Here is a 12102-nt window from a genome sequence, read left to right on the forward strand (position 1 = left end):
GATGAATAATAATGATCAGTGTGTTGAGTTCCTGTTATTTGCCATCGATTTTTAATCTCTGACTTATGAACACAGGAAATATCTGACGGCGATAGGATCCCTGAGTGCGAGTACTGTGAAGAAGATCGGGGCATGTGCGACAGGATGCCTCATCTGCAAAACGGTATGTGCTTCACCATCGTGCTGAATGAGACTTTCGACGTTTTTATTGTACGTAACGACGACAAGTAGTTTTCCCTAATTAAGCATGACTTGTGAATTTTGGCTTCAATGTGTAATTTCCTTCTTTTACAATTCAAATAGTTCATCCAATGTCATGAAAGGCTTGGTTTCGAAGGTAGGGAGAGAACGGAGACGAAGAGAGCTCACCTTAGGACCAAGCATGGTTTCACTTTTTGGTTTAAGCTATTTAATGAACCAAATAGCTCACATTTTGATTGCTCAACTTGGAGAGGACTTTGCAAGGCCTATGAATTTAAGGAGGATATGAAAATAACATTTGATATTCGGCCCGAAGATGACATTGAAGATAATATCGGCATTTGGGTGGATGTGGACACGCTTCCAGTTCTACCTCTTTGTGAGTTTATTAAATAAATTTGTTGAGTAATTTATATTGTTTATTTAAAAATCATTGACGGTTTATTTCCATTGACAACTTATTTCCATTCTTCAAAAAATGTACGGAAGGTGGTAGACAAAACCTACTACATTGATGGCTCTGAACTAACTTACAAGAAGAAAAATCATATTATCTCATTTATTATTGATGTTGAGGCTTTCAATAACAATTATGAAACTCCTCCACATCATGGTCAATACGTGTCACTAGTCCGCGTTTTGAACTACGATAACATCCATGGAAATGGCATGGTAAGATTTTTTACTATATTATGACACAAGGCATCTTTTGCATACATTCTTCTAAAGCTAATTACATTGCTAACTACGTTATTATTGTGTTCTTCAATAGAAAACCCCGAATGATTGTCTGCCTCATCTAATGCATATTAAAGGTTACCTTGATTTTATTAGCTTACGGCCAAGTCTGCCTACGGTTCACCCTATGCATACACGATTTCTCGAAGAGATGAAGACCTCACAATCAAAGGATGGAAAAAAGTTATTGATGATCGCAGGGAGCTACTTGGAGGCAACATGGTGCGAAGCCCACGAATTGGAGACAGCATGATCTCCATTCTCCATAATGGAGAGTCAGGGGCTGTCTTGTTTTATGCTGTTTTACCTTAGAGAGGGTGGCGGGTCCTAGCTAGTACTCATGATCATGTGCTACGAACAATTAACTAGTGTTGATTATGACTATGGTGACGAGGAGTTGTTATTATGATGATGAGTGATGTGCTAGAATGATGAGTTGTTAGATGACGATGATGATGAGTATGACTTGTTATTATGATAATGATGATGTTTAGTTGTTATATCATTATGAGCATGATGAGTTATTATATTAGTGGGTGCCTCCATTTGAATCTAATCCATGTTTCTTTCACCCACTGATATAATAACTCCTCATGATCGGACGTGGAGTTTCTACACCCAGGAGCAAATGCTCCTGGTGCGAACAGTAACACCAAATAAATTCAAAAATAATTCAAAAAAATTTGAAATTTTTTTGTGGTATACTTTCACAAATGTTTGTTGTGCATGCAAAATTTCGTCGCGAAATCACATTGGTGGAAGGTGTGGTAAAAAACAAAATCGATACTCTGAAAATGTTACTTACAAAAGCATTTTGGAGCTCTGATTTTTTGGCACGCCTTTCACAAATGTGATTTCGCAATGAAATTTTGCATGCGCAACAAATATTTGTGAAAGTATGTCGCAAAAAAATTTCAGAACTTTTTGAATATTTTTTCTATTTTTTTTATGTTACTGTTCACACCATGAGCATTTGCTCCTGGGTGCAGAAATGTACTTTCGCTCATGATCATAATGATATAACAATCTATAAATTGCTATTGTATCAAAACTTGTAGAACGGTGTATAAATACATTATAAAACAATAGAGAAATGGAATACAGACAAGCAGTAGTTGCGCAGGTCCTGGGTGCGCAACTAGTAACTATAAGTAGCGCTGGATAGGGCAAGTGCTACTACTATCTGAGTTAGGCGTAGCGCGTGAGTGAACCACACTACTGCTAAAGTTAGCTGTAGCGTCAATACTAGTAGTGCGCCGCTACTATACCAAAAACACCCGCGCTACTGCTAGGGTTTTCCTAGTAGTGATAATATTGTTGATCTTACTTGTTATTAGATCACAACTTCACAGTATAATGTTGGACACGAGTATTGCCTAACCTCTATTTCCCATTTCCAATAAAGCATTCAGCATTATTCACTGTAATTTATGGACCTCGTCTCTTCAAAGTATTTCTAGTTTCTCTACAAAAGAAGAAGTATTTCTAGCTTCTCTCTTAAAAATTAAATATTTCTAATTTCTACTCCCTCCGTTCCTAAATATAAGACCTTTTAGAGATTCCAATACAGACTACATACGAAGCAAAATGAGTGAATCTACACTCTAAAATGCATCATGCATCTATAAACATCTATATGTAGTCCTTATTGAAATCTCTAAAAGGTCTTACATTTAAAAACGGAGGGAGTACTACCTTATTTGCCTATGTATGATTTTACACATTACATATGTCTTCCTTTGCATCATAAATCCAACATGTTCCCCATGCTAAAAAAATTCATCTCCACATGGTTTGGCACCACCATAAAAAATCTCAAAGGGTGACAATTGACGGTACTCAAGAATACTTGGCCTGGTTCTTCTTTCTCTACCATATAACCCCAAATCGCCATCTATAGCAAGTGGATGAATACAACCTCTACATTGCTTTTGGGACTCAGCAGTTTATTGTAAAGATATATTCTAAATTCATACTATATATCGACACTTCAGAGATTTTGGTACTGAGGATAGAGGGAATATGTTGCCCTTAGGTACTCTATGATCTCAGCGCTTTCGAACATCTTCACCCCCGTGTTAGGATCCTCAATATAAGGCGCCTGCAATGACAATACGATAAATGTCACACACTACTAGGGCATGCGAATGCAAAGGCTTAGCATCAGCATGAATCACAAGGTTCCAGACCTGGAAAATGCCATGTTTCTTGAAAATTTCCTGTCGCTTGGGGTTGCCACGAGCACAGCTGCATAAAAAAATAGTAAAGTTAATTCCAGTATTGTTTGATGCTACAAAGATGTATTGTGTCAACAAGAGACTGCACTTATGCCATACATAAGTAGTAGATGTTATGATGGCAGAGCATTTAGCTATCTATTTACAGATGCGTTGTGAAGTTTCCAGTGTCGAATACCTGTGTAGCAAGTGTGGCAACTCCAATTCAACAAGGGCCTCTCGTGCTAATTTACAGAAAGGAGATCCCTGATGAGAAAACATGTACTGGGCAGGTTCTGGAACTGGTACCACACGAGAACAACAAGAAAATAATGACCCCAGATGCTACGGATAGGCAGAAGAGAAGAATTAGACCTCGTATGCCCAGATCTCTATCGGCTGGGGTGGAAGCTTTGAAACAGTGTAGGAAGATCCCTGCAAACAAAATGGGTCAGCCTGATTTGAGCAAACACTTTCAGAGGTCACACACTGTATACATGCTTATATGGTTTACTGGCAATCTACCTTCCATACACGCCAAATCATAGCAAGCCCTGCTGTTATTGTCTACAAAATAAACCACAAAGCATCAGCTTTTGCACAACTGATGACTAACTAATACTAAACCATCATACTTAAGTCAAACAGTAATAAAATCATGAACATATGGCAAATAAAGATCGCGTATAAATAAACGGTAATGTGCTTCTGAACATAGTCTATACTTTTGGATTATGGAATACTTAGTTACTTACCGTAAATAGACCAAGCGATAGCATAATCGGGACAGTTCCATCACCTGAAAGACAAACACAGGGAAGGAGCTAACAGGAAGGACCCTGTCACGAACAGGGGAAGCAAGGTCTGGTTAAATAAATGATGAGATACAAACCGTATGTGTCTGCAAGGTATTTTATAATGGCATCTGATTCATACATGGCAACTCCTGTGTTTGGATCCACCTGCAACATATGATTATCTTAAATGAAGATATAATTTTGCTTTCACATAGCACTTTTTTTAGGCAACATAGAAGAACTAACGATTTTGACTAATAACTGCAGAACACATTGCAAGCAGAAGACTGCAACAACATGACAAAACACCCGATGTCTGCTTACTAATTAATGGCAAAACACATTGCAGCAGAGAAGTATCTGCTTACTAATTAATGGCAAAACACATTGCAGCAGATGCATCATTATGATGCAGAGGCCGGGGGTAAGCCTCCATTTCCAAAAAAAAGCAGAGAACTGCAACAGTATGGCAAATCATAAGATGTCTGCTTACTAATGAATGACAAAACACATTGCATTGCAGCATAAGACTGCAACAATATGACAAAAAAACCCATCTTGCCAGGAAACATGATGTTCAGAAATATTAAAACCCCCTCTGTTCCAAAATCTAAGTTCTATCTTTGTCCTAAGTCAATCTCTATCAAGTTTAAGAAAATTTATAGAAAAATACATCAACATTCACAACAGTACAACACCAAGTGAGTATATTATATAAACATATTTCATAATGGATTTAGTGATACTAATTTGATGTTCTAGAATGCAGATCTTAGTACAATTCTCTATAAACTTGGTCAAACATGAAGAAGATTGACTTAGAATAAACCAAGAACTTCTATCATTTTGGAACGTAGTAAGTATTAGTTAATGGTGATTATGCTGGGATCATGCTTGTTTGTCAGAACATAATTCAGAAACTACATTAGAAAGATATGTAAAATTGGAAATGGTAGCGATCACATATAACCTGACAAACCATAGAACTGGTGAGGAATTCTTGCATACCATGTAAGGGAACTGTTTCTTCCCACCCATCTCTAAAACCTTTGGACGAAATGTTGGCCCCTTTTGAGGACAGGGGTAAAATAAAACATCAAGGTCCAAGACAGATACCATCTCTCTCACCTGCAAATTTTACATGGCAACCATAAACAGCAAGATTTTCCATACATGGAAAATGACAGCTACAAAATGCAGATACAGCAAACTAAAGGACACTCACCTTTCGACAAAATGGACAGCCCTTGATATATATGAATGTTTTAGCCAGAATACACCATCAATTGAAGGAAAGAAAATCAGAAGCAGAGGAAAATATTAGCCCTTGATATATATTAAAAAGCATGTCCAATTAAAAATATGGAGGGAGTGTCATTTTTTTCATAGGAAAGATATGAATCTCAATTGAAAGAAAGCCTGTACCCTTCAAACTCGTATATCTCAATAGGTTTTTCTGGTCGACGGCACTGATCTATCTTTGAGGTCTCCTTCACCTTCAGACCTTAAATAAGAAACATATGCATTTGTGTACTACTCCTTTAAATTGAAACATAATAGGCACTGAACAAGTGAAAATGGGGAATTAGAGAAATTCACCAAGAAATCCCAGAGAATATTGGTCTGAGGGTATTTTATCAGCGGAGACTAGTGATACCGAGTATCTGCACATCACAGGCACGTAGAAATGAGAAACTGACTACATGATATGAATACAGCTTAATATGAGACGTAATCTTCAAACTGAACAGGAATTTCCGATTCGCACTTCTTCACGGGCGGCGGTGCTGAGCTAATTTTCTCGAATTATTGACATCAAAGTAACTAGGCATTGCTAATTACTGGCATCAAAGCAACCACACATTGCTCATTTGGATAGCATCGAAGAAGAAACAGATGAATACACCGAGATTCCACTGTGGTGCTCTATTTGGTGGGTGAAACGAAACAGATTTGCATCTTTATAAGCACAACTGGAGGAGGATTGATTGGAGGGGACCAACCCTAGGACGAAGAGGCCGGTGCCGAGGCGAAAAGGCAGCGCGAGGGCCGCGCCGGCGACGCTGCCGAGCTGGCCATCCTTGACCGCGAAGCGCTTGGGCACCGGAGGCGCGAACCCTGCCGACGGCGAGAACTCCGGCCGCTCTTCAGAGGTAGAGGTTGGGGCGGAGGCGGAGTCCGGCAGCGCGGCGACCCTGAGGGTGGCTGGCGCCGTCCTCCGGGTGCAGGTGGCGGCGGTGGTGGTAGGCGCGGCGCGCGAGGAGAGGAACGGCGGGAAGCGGAGCGCCGCCGTGGCCATTTGCCCGCCGCGCACGGGGCGATGCGAGCGGAGCGGGGGAAGGAGGCGCGAGTGGACAGGGAGGGGTGGGGAGTGTAGCTGAGAGCATCTCCAGCCGGCCCCCCAAGACGCCCCCACGGCCACTTTTTGGGCGCCGGTAGTAAAATATCCCCCCACTCGCGTCCCCAAAACCCCACTTTTTACCGGATTTAGAGAAAATTGACGCCGGCAGTCTCACCCCAAACCCAGCCCCCCGGGGAGCAGCTGGGTGTGCCGGCTGAAAGAGCGTGGATGACGCCTAGGGGGAGGGGTGAATAGGCGCTTTAAAATAATTACGGTTTAGGCTTGAACAAATGCGGAATAAACCTAACGGTTAATTTGACAAGCACAAAAACTAAAACAACTAGGCTCACCTATGTGCACCAACAACTTATGCTAAGCAAGGTAAACAACTAAGTGATAGCAATATATATGACAAGAAACAATATGGCTATCACAAAGTAAAGTGCATAAGTAAAGGGCTCGGGTAAGAGATAACTGAGGCACGCGGAGACGACGATGTATCCCGAAGTTCACACCCTTGCGGATGCTAATCTCCGTTTGGAGCGGTGTGGAGGCACAATGCTTCGCAAGAAGCCACTAGGGCCACCGTAATCTCCTCGCGCCCTCGCACAATGCAAGATGCCGTGATTCCACCAAGAGACCCTTGAGGGCGGTCACCGAACCCGTACAAATGGCAACCCTTGGGGGTGGTCACCGAACCCGTACACTTTGGCAACCTTTGGGGGCGGTCACCGGAACCCGTCAAATTGCTCAGGGCGATCTCCACAACCTAATTTGAGACCCCGACGCTTGCCCGGAGCTTCACACCACAATGATTGAGCTCCGAACACCACCAACCGTCTAGGGCGCCCAAGCACCCAAGAGGAACAAGCTCAAGGGTACCAAGCACCCAAGAGTAATAAGCTTCTCAACTTGTAACTTTCACGTATCACCGTGGAGAACTCAAACCGATGCACCAAATGCAATGGCAAGGGCACACGGAGTGCCCAAGTCCTTCTCTCTCAAATCCCACCGAAGCAACTAATGCTAGGGAGGAAAATGAGAGGAAGAACAAGAAGGAGAACACCAAGAACTCCAAGATCTAGATCCAATGGATTCCCCTCACATAGAGGAGAAAGTGATTGGTGGAAATGTGGATCTAGATCTCCTCTCTCTTTTCCCTCAAAAACTAGCAAGAATCCATGGAGGGATTGAGAGTTAGCAAGCTCGAAGAAGGTCAACAATGGGGGAAGAACACGAGCTCAAGAGATAAGGTAGAATGGGGAAAAAGACCCCCTTTTATAGGAGGGGGAAAATCCAACCGTTACCCCCCAAAACAGCCCCGCAGAGACCGGTACTACCGCTTGGCCAGCGGTACTACCGCTTCCCCTCGCGGTACTGTCGCTGGGCCCAGAGCGGTACTACCGCGGTGGTCAGGGCGGTACTACCGCACACGAGCGGTACTACCGCCTCCACTACCGCGGCTAGTACCGTAAAACCCGACACGGAAAAAGACCCCTCGAATCGAGGCGGTACTAGCACGAAGCCGCAGCGGTACTATGACTGGGGGCTACCAGTGGTACTACGCTGTGGAGCGGTACTGCCGCTTGTAGCACCCAAGCGGTACTACCGCTCCGGCCCGCGGTACTACCGCTTGGACCAAACAGAACTGCCAAAACTTCTTCATAGGAGCTCCGAATTGAGCAAACTCAAGCTTGTTGGATACAAGACGACGAGTAGCATCAAAACAGATATGCCAACAAATAGAGGAGTGAAACCTCCAACCGAGAAGAACCGGTATAACCTCCAACATCGAAAACATCATTGAAGATGCGAGTGAACTCCGTTTTCGATGAACTCGAGCTTGTCATCAAGATGACCATAAGCTCCAAAACTCACAAAGAGAAGAACCAAACAAGAACCAATAAAGATGATGCAAGGATGCAATGGTTTGAGCTCTCTATGAACGATACGATCAAGCTACTCATCGAGAGCCCCCCTTGATAGTACGGCAATCGATCCTATAACCCGGTCTCCCAACTACCATCATGAGACCGGTAACATAGAAAACCTATCAAGGGCAAACCTTTGCCTTGCACATGGTCCACTTGAGCTAGATGATGACGATCTTGACTCCCTCAAGATGGACCACCTTTCTTGATTGCGTTGGCTCGATGAAGACTAGTTGATTGCTCCCCCATACTCCACTATGGGTGAGCCACCCTTCCGCACATCTTCACAAGTCCATTGTCACCACAATGGACGGCAAGCTTCAAGCACTTGATCTCTTCGTGATGCTCCACTTGAACTTGCACACGGCAATGTTGATGACGATCACCACTTGATGTCATCCTCTCCATGGGTTGAGTGATATCTTCCTCTTGACGTAAGCCCATGAACACGTACCTAACCCCACATAGAACACTCACGAAGACCATGGGTTAGTACACAAGGCGTAATTGACAATGCTTACCATACCATGGGATCGCTTGATCCCTCGGTACATCTTGTGCGCTTTGTGTGTTGATCAGCTTGATTCACTCTTGACTTAGTCTTGATCAACCTTGACTCTTTCCAACTCTCTTCATTTGGATGATGTCTTGAAGGTAAACATGAATGATCACACAATCTTCTTCTTCAAGACATGCTTGCAATAAGCTCAACTCTCACATGACCAATCTTTGGATAATTCCTTAATAACACCTTGGTCACCACATAAACTCCTTGAAACCAACACATGGACTTCAAGAAATGCCTATGGACAAATCCTTTAAATATAACTCAAGGCAACCATTAGTCCATACAGATTGTCATCAATTACCAAAACCAAACATGGGGGCACCGCATGTTCTTTCACCGGCGATGCCTTTTCCTTGCGGTTGGCCCACCGTCGGCCTCCCACAACCTCTCTCCTCTCTTTTCCTCTTTCTTCTCGCCTGCCCCTCTATCTCTCGAGCGCGGAGCGCATCGGCGCGGGGCGGAGCGGCGCTGGAGGAGTCCGGTGTCCAGCTCGGGCGGGCGTGGTCGGTGTCCGGCGTGCTCCAGGCGAAGGCCAGCCCCGAATCCCTCTCCAGCGCCTCGTTGCCGTCCGAGGAGGCGGCCGGCAACCCAGCGGCAGGGAGAGCTCGGGCGAGGACGAGCGGGGCCGCGTGCGATGCAACGCGGCACGGGGCCAGGTAGCGGGAGGTGCGGGGGACCCGGCGACGAAGGACCGGGGTGCAGCCGGCCCGGGATGAGGCGGGCGCGTCGGCGGAGACTCCTGCCGACCACGGAGCAGCAGCCGGCTCGGGAGCAGCGGACGCGGGCGCGCGAGATGGCGTGGCAGGGCGCCGGGGGCTCGGGCGGAGGCCGGGCCAGTGCGAAGACGGCCGAGGCGCGGGCGGAGCCGGCCGGCGCAGGAGCGGAGGCCGAGCAGGGCGGTGCAGACCTGCGTGGAGTCGGGGGCGATGTAGGCGCAGGACGAAACGACCGCAGCGAAGCAGGCGCGCCGACGCCGGGGCCGAAGATGCAGGGCGCGCGATGGAGGAATGAAGAGGCGCGGTCGGAGCATGCTCGAGGTTACCGGCCGTTCGCGTGGACGCCGCCGGTGTGGCTGGCCGCCTGTGCTCAAACGAGCCAAGCTAGCTAGCTAACAAGCGCACACACAGCCGAATCGATTGGCTCTGCTCTGCTAGCTAGCTAGGTGGGCACGAGTACTTGTACGCACAGGGATGGAGGTGGCCAGTGAACCCTCATGCAGAGGAGCGAGCTCGGCAGCGAGGCCGGGCCGGCCGTGGCCTGGGGCGGGCGCGGTCTAGGCATGGCTTCGGGGTGGACACGGCTGGAAACATTTTCACCCCCAGGTTAAAATTTCCGCCGGCAGCCCCCAAGCGGCGAAAAAAATGGCTTAATGGCTGGAGATGCTCTGAGGGAGCTGCTCGAACGGGAGAAAGATATCCCTCCACGAACTTCCGCTGGCTCAGTGGGCAGCTCGTACTGCGAGTTGACTCGCAAAACGGTTTTATATCATAGGACGGATAAAGTACTACTACCTTCGTCTCGATGAATAAGTCATTTGCGTAGTTCTAAATCGACAATTTAACTATCTAAATGTGTATTATACGTGACAAAATATATATATTTAGAAACTACATTCATGTAGAAATCTAGTGATATACTTTTCATGACATATAACACATATTTAATTGCTCAAATCGATGACCTAGAACTATGCGAATGACTTATTCACCTAGACGAAGGTAGTCGTACTATTATTATCCTTTCTCTAAATGCATCTTCAATTTAAAAATAATATGAAACTAAGATTGTTTTCAAAAACAAAATATCTGGGCAAACTCATGTTGAAACGATCCAATTTAATCGGTGGATAGAATGGAAAGGAAGATTACATTGTGCACATTTTGTTGACACTACACCTTGATTGCTATGATCTCGATCAACCGGTTGATACTTTTGCCCGGCTGGCTACTATTTCTTTTTTCTTTTTTCCAACAAGGCTAAGGCTATGTATTAAACTTGTTCATCTCTTAGTTCTTGGTACATCGGCATGTCTTCTTTGGCATTGGCGCACGTTGAGCAAGCTCGATGTCGTCTCTTCTTCCGGGCTAGCCCCCTTTGGTTGTACAGAAAAGCCAGTTGATTAGCTTAATTCCGGGTATTGATTACAACACCTTGCATGTGTGAGAACCGATCCTAGGAAAATAAAATATATGTATGCCCCTCCTGCTTTAAGGTTTTGAAAACCCATTGAAGATTTGGGTCATGGGACTGAAGGTACTATATGAGCAGGCCAGTTTCCTCTAATATCTACACCGATGCCATGACGAAACAACACTTTTACCCTAGCTTAATAGATGATGTGTGGTAGATAAAAGCTGCATTCTGATTTCCGAGTAAGCTATCAGAGATCTAAGTGGATCATGCAAATATCAACTATGAAATATGAGAGGTTATATAGAGAACCTAACACACCAAGAAACATGACAAAGAAATGAAAACATGTAGCAAGTATGATACCAAGGTACACAACTTATGAGCACTACAGTTAGTTGGGCTGTTTTTTAAGGTGTGGAAGATGCAACTCATACCTCTAAACTTTAAACTAATTATTAAGGGCGATTTGTGAGTCTCCAAGCATGTGTGTCCACTGTTCCATAACTATCATGATCCTTGGAGGCACAAAGAACTACAAGGCCGTTTGTTAAATAATAACTTACCCTATGCAACCGTTATACCGCTATAGAACACAAGGTTTAAAAAAAATCATACATTAGATTATGTTAGAACAACACTTTCTTTGATGGTAATTAACCAAGCTTGACTTACCTCCCTACATATGTTTTTATTGCGGGAATAGCAGATTTATAATTAACTTCATGCATTCATTGGATTTATTTTGTTAGCAACTCTCCAATCAGTATTGAACTATTGATGGTAAACAAGCATAGTAATATAGCAGAATGTGTTGGGTAGAATGGGTATTTTGTAAGGAATGCTTGGCGCGTGGACCCTTTTCTTTTTAAACATGGGGCGTGGACCCTTTAAATTGCACATGTGTATCAAATACCGCGATGAGTAGATTCCTATAGTTTCAGACCAGAAACTATACTCCACCTCCTCACATGTTAGGGCATCACCAATAAAACACCCAAAATTTAACTCTTCAACTTCCAGGAGTTAAAATTTTTGTGGAGCTCAGCAAATCATCAAACCTAACTACTGAAAAATGAAATTACGCACAAACATCTCATACGAATTTCAAACAGAAACTAGATTAAAGAACACATAGTGCTTAATTATACATAATACTTCATAAATAAACATCGTAGTC

At 44.2% G+C, this 12102-nt stretch overlaps 1 protein-coding gene across 1 annotated transcript; it reads right to left on the reverse strand.

The window, feature by feature from the left end:
• Positions 1-2653: 2653 nt before the first annotated feature.
• On the reverse strand, positions 2654-6318 carry LOC109732456 (uncharacterized). The gene is made up of 12 exons (XM_020291633.4): positions 5956-6318; positions 5552-5616; positions 5382-5456; positions 5178-5200; positions 4961-5080; positions 4048-4117; positions 3911-3954; positions 3681-3722; positions 3531-3590; positions 3355-3422; positions 3129-3186; positions 2654-3040 (listed from the first exon to the last, which is right to left on the reverse strand). The coding sequence occupies exons 1-12, from the start codon at positions 6249-6251 to the stop codon at positions 2930-2932; spliced, it is 1032 nt and encodes a 343-aa protein (XP_020147222.1). The 5' UTR covers positions 6252-6318; the 3' UTR covers positions 2654-2929.
• Between the last annotated feature and the right edge of the window lie 5784 nt (positions 6319-12102).

This window comes from Aegilops tauschii, chromosome 7 (genome assembly GCF_002575655.3).
Source record: "Aegilops tauschii subsp. strangulata cultivar AL8/78 chromosome 7, Aet v6.0, whole genome shotgun sequence".
NCBI classification, from domain to species: Eukaryota; Viridiplantae; Streptophyta; class Magnoliopsida; order Poales; family Poaceae; genus Aegilops; species Aegilops tauschii.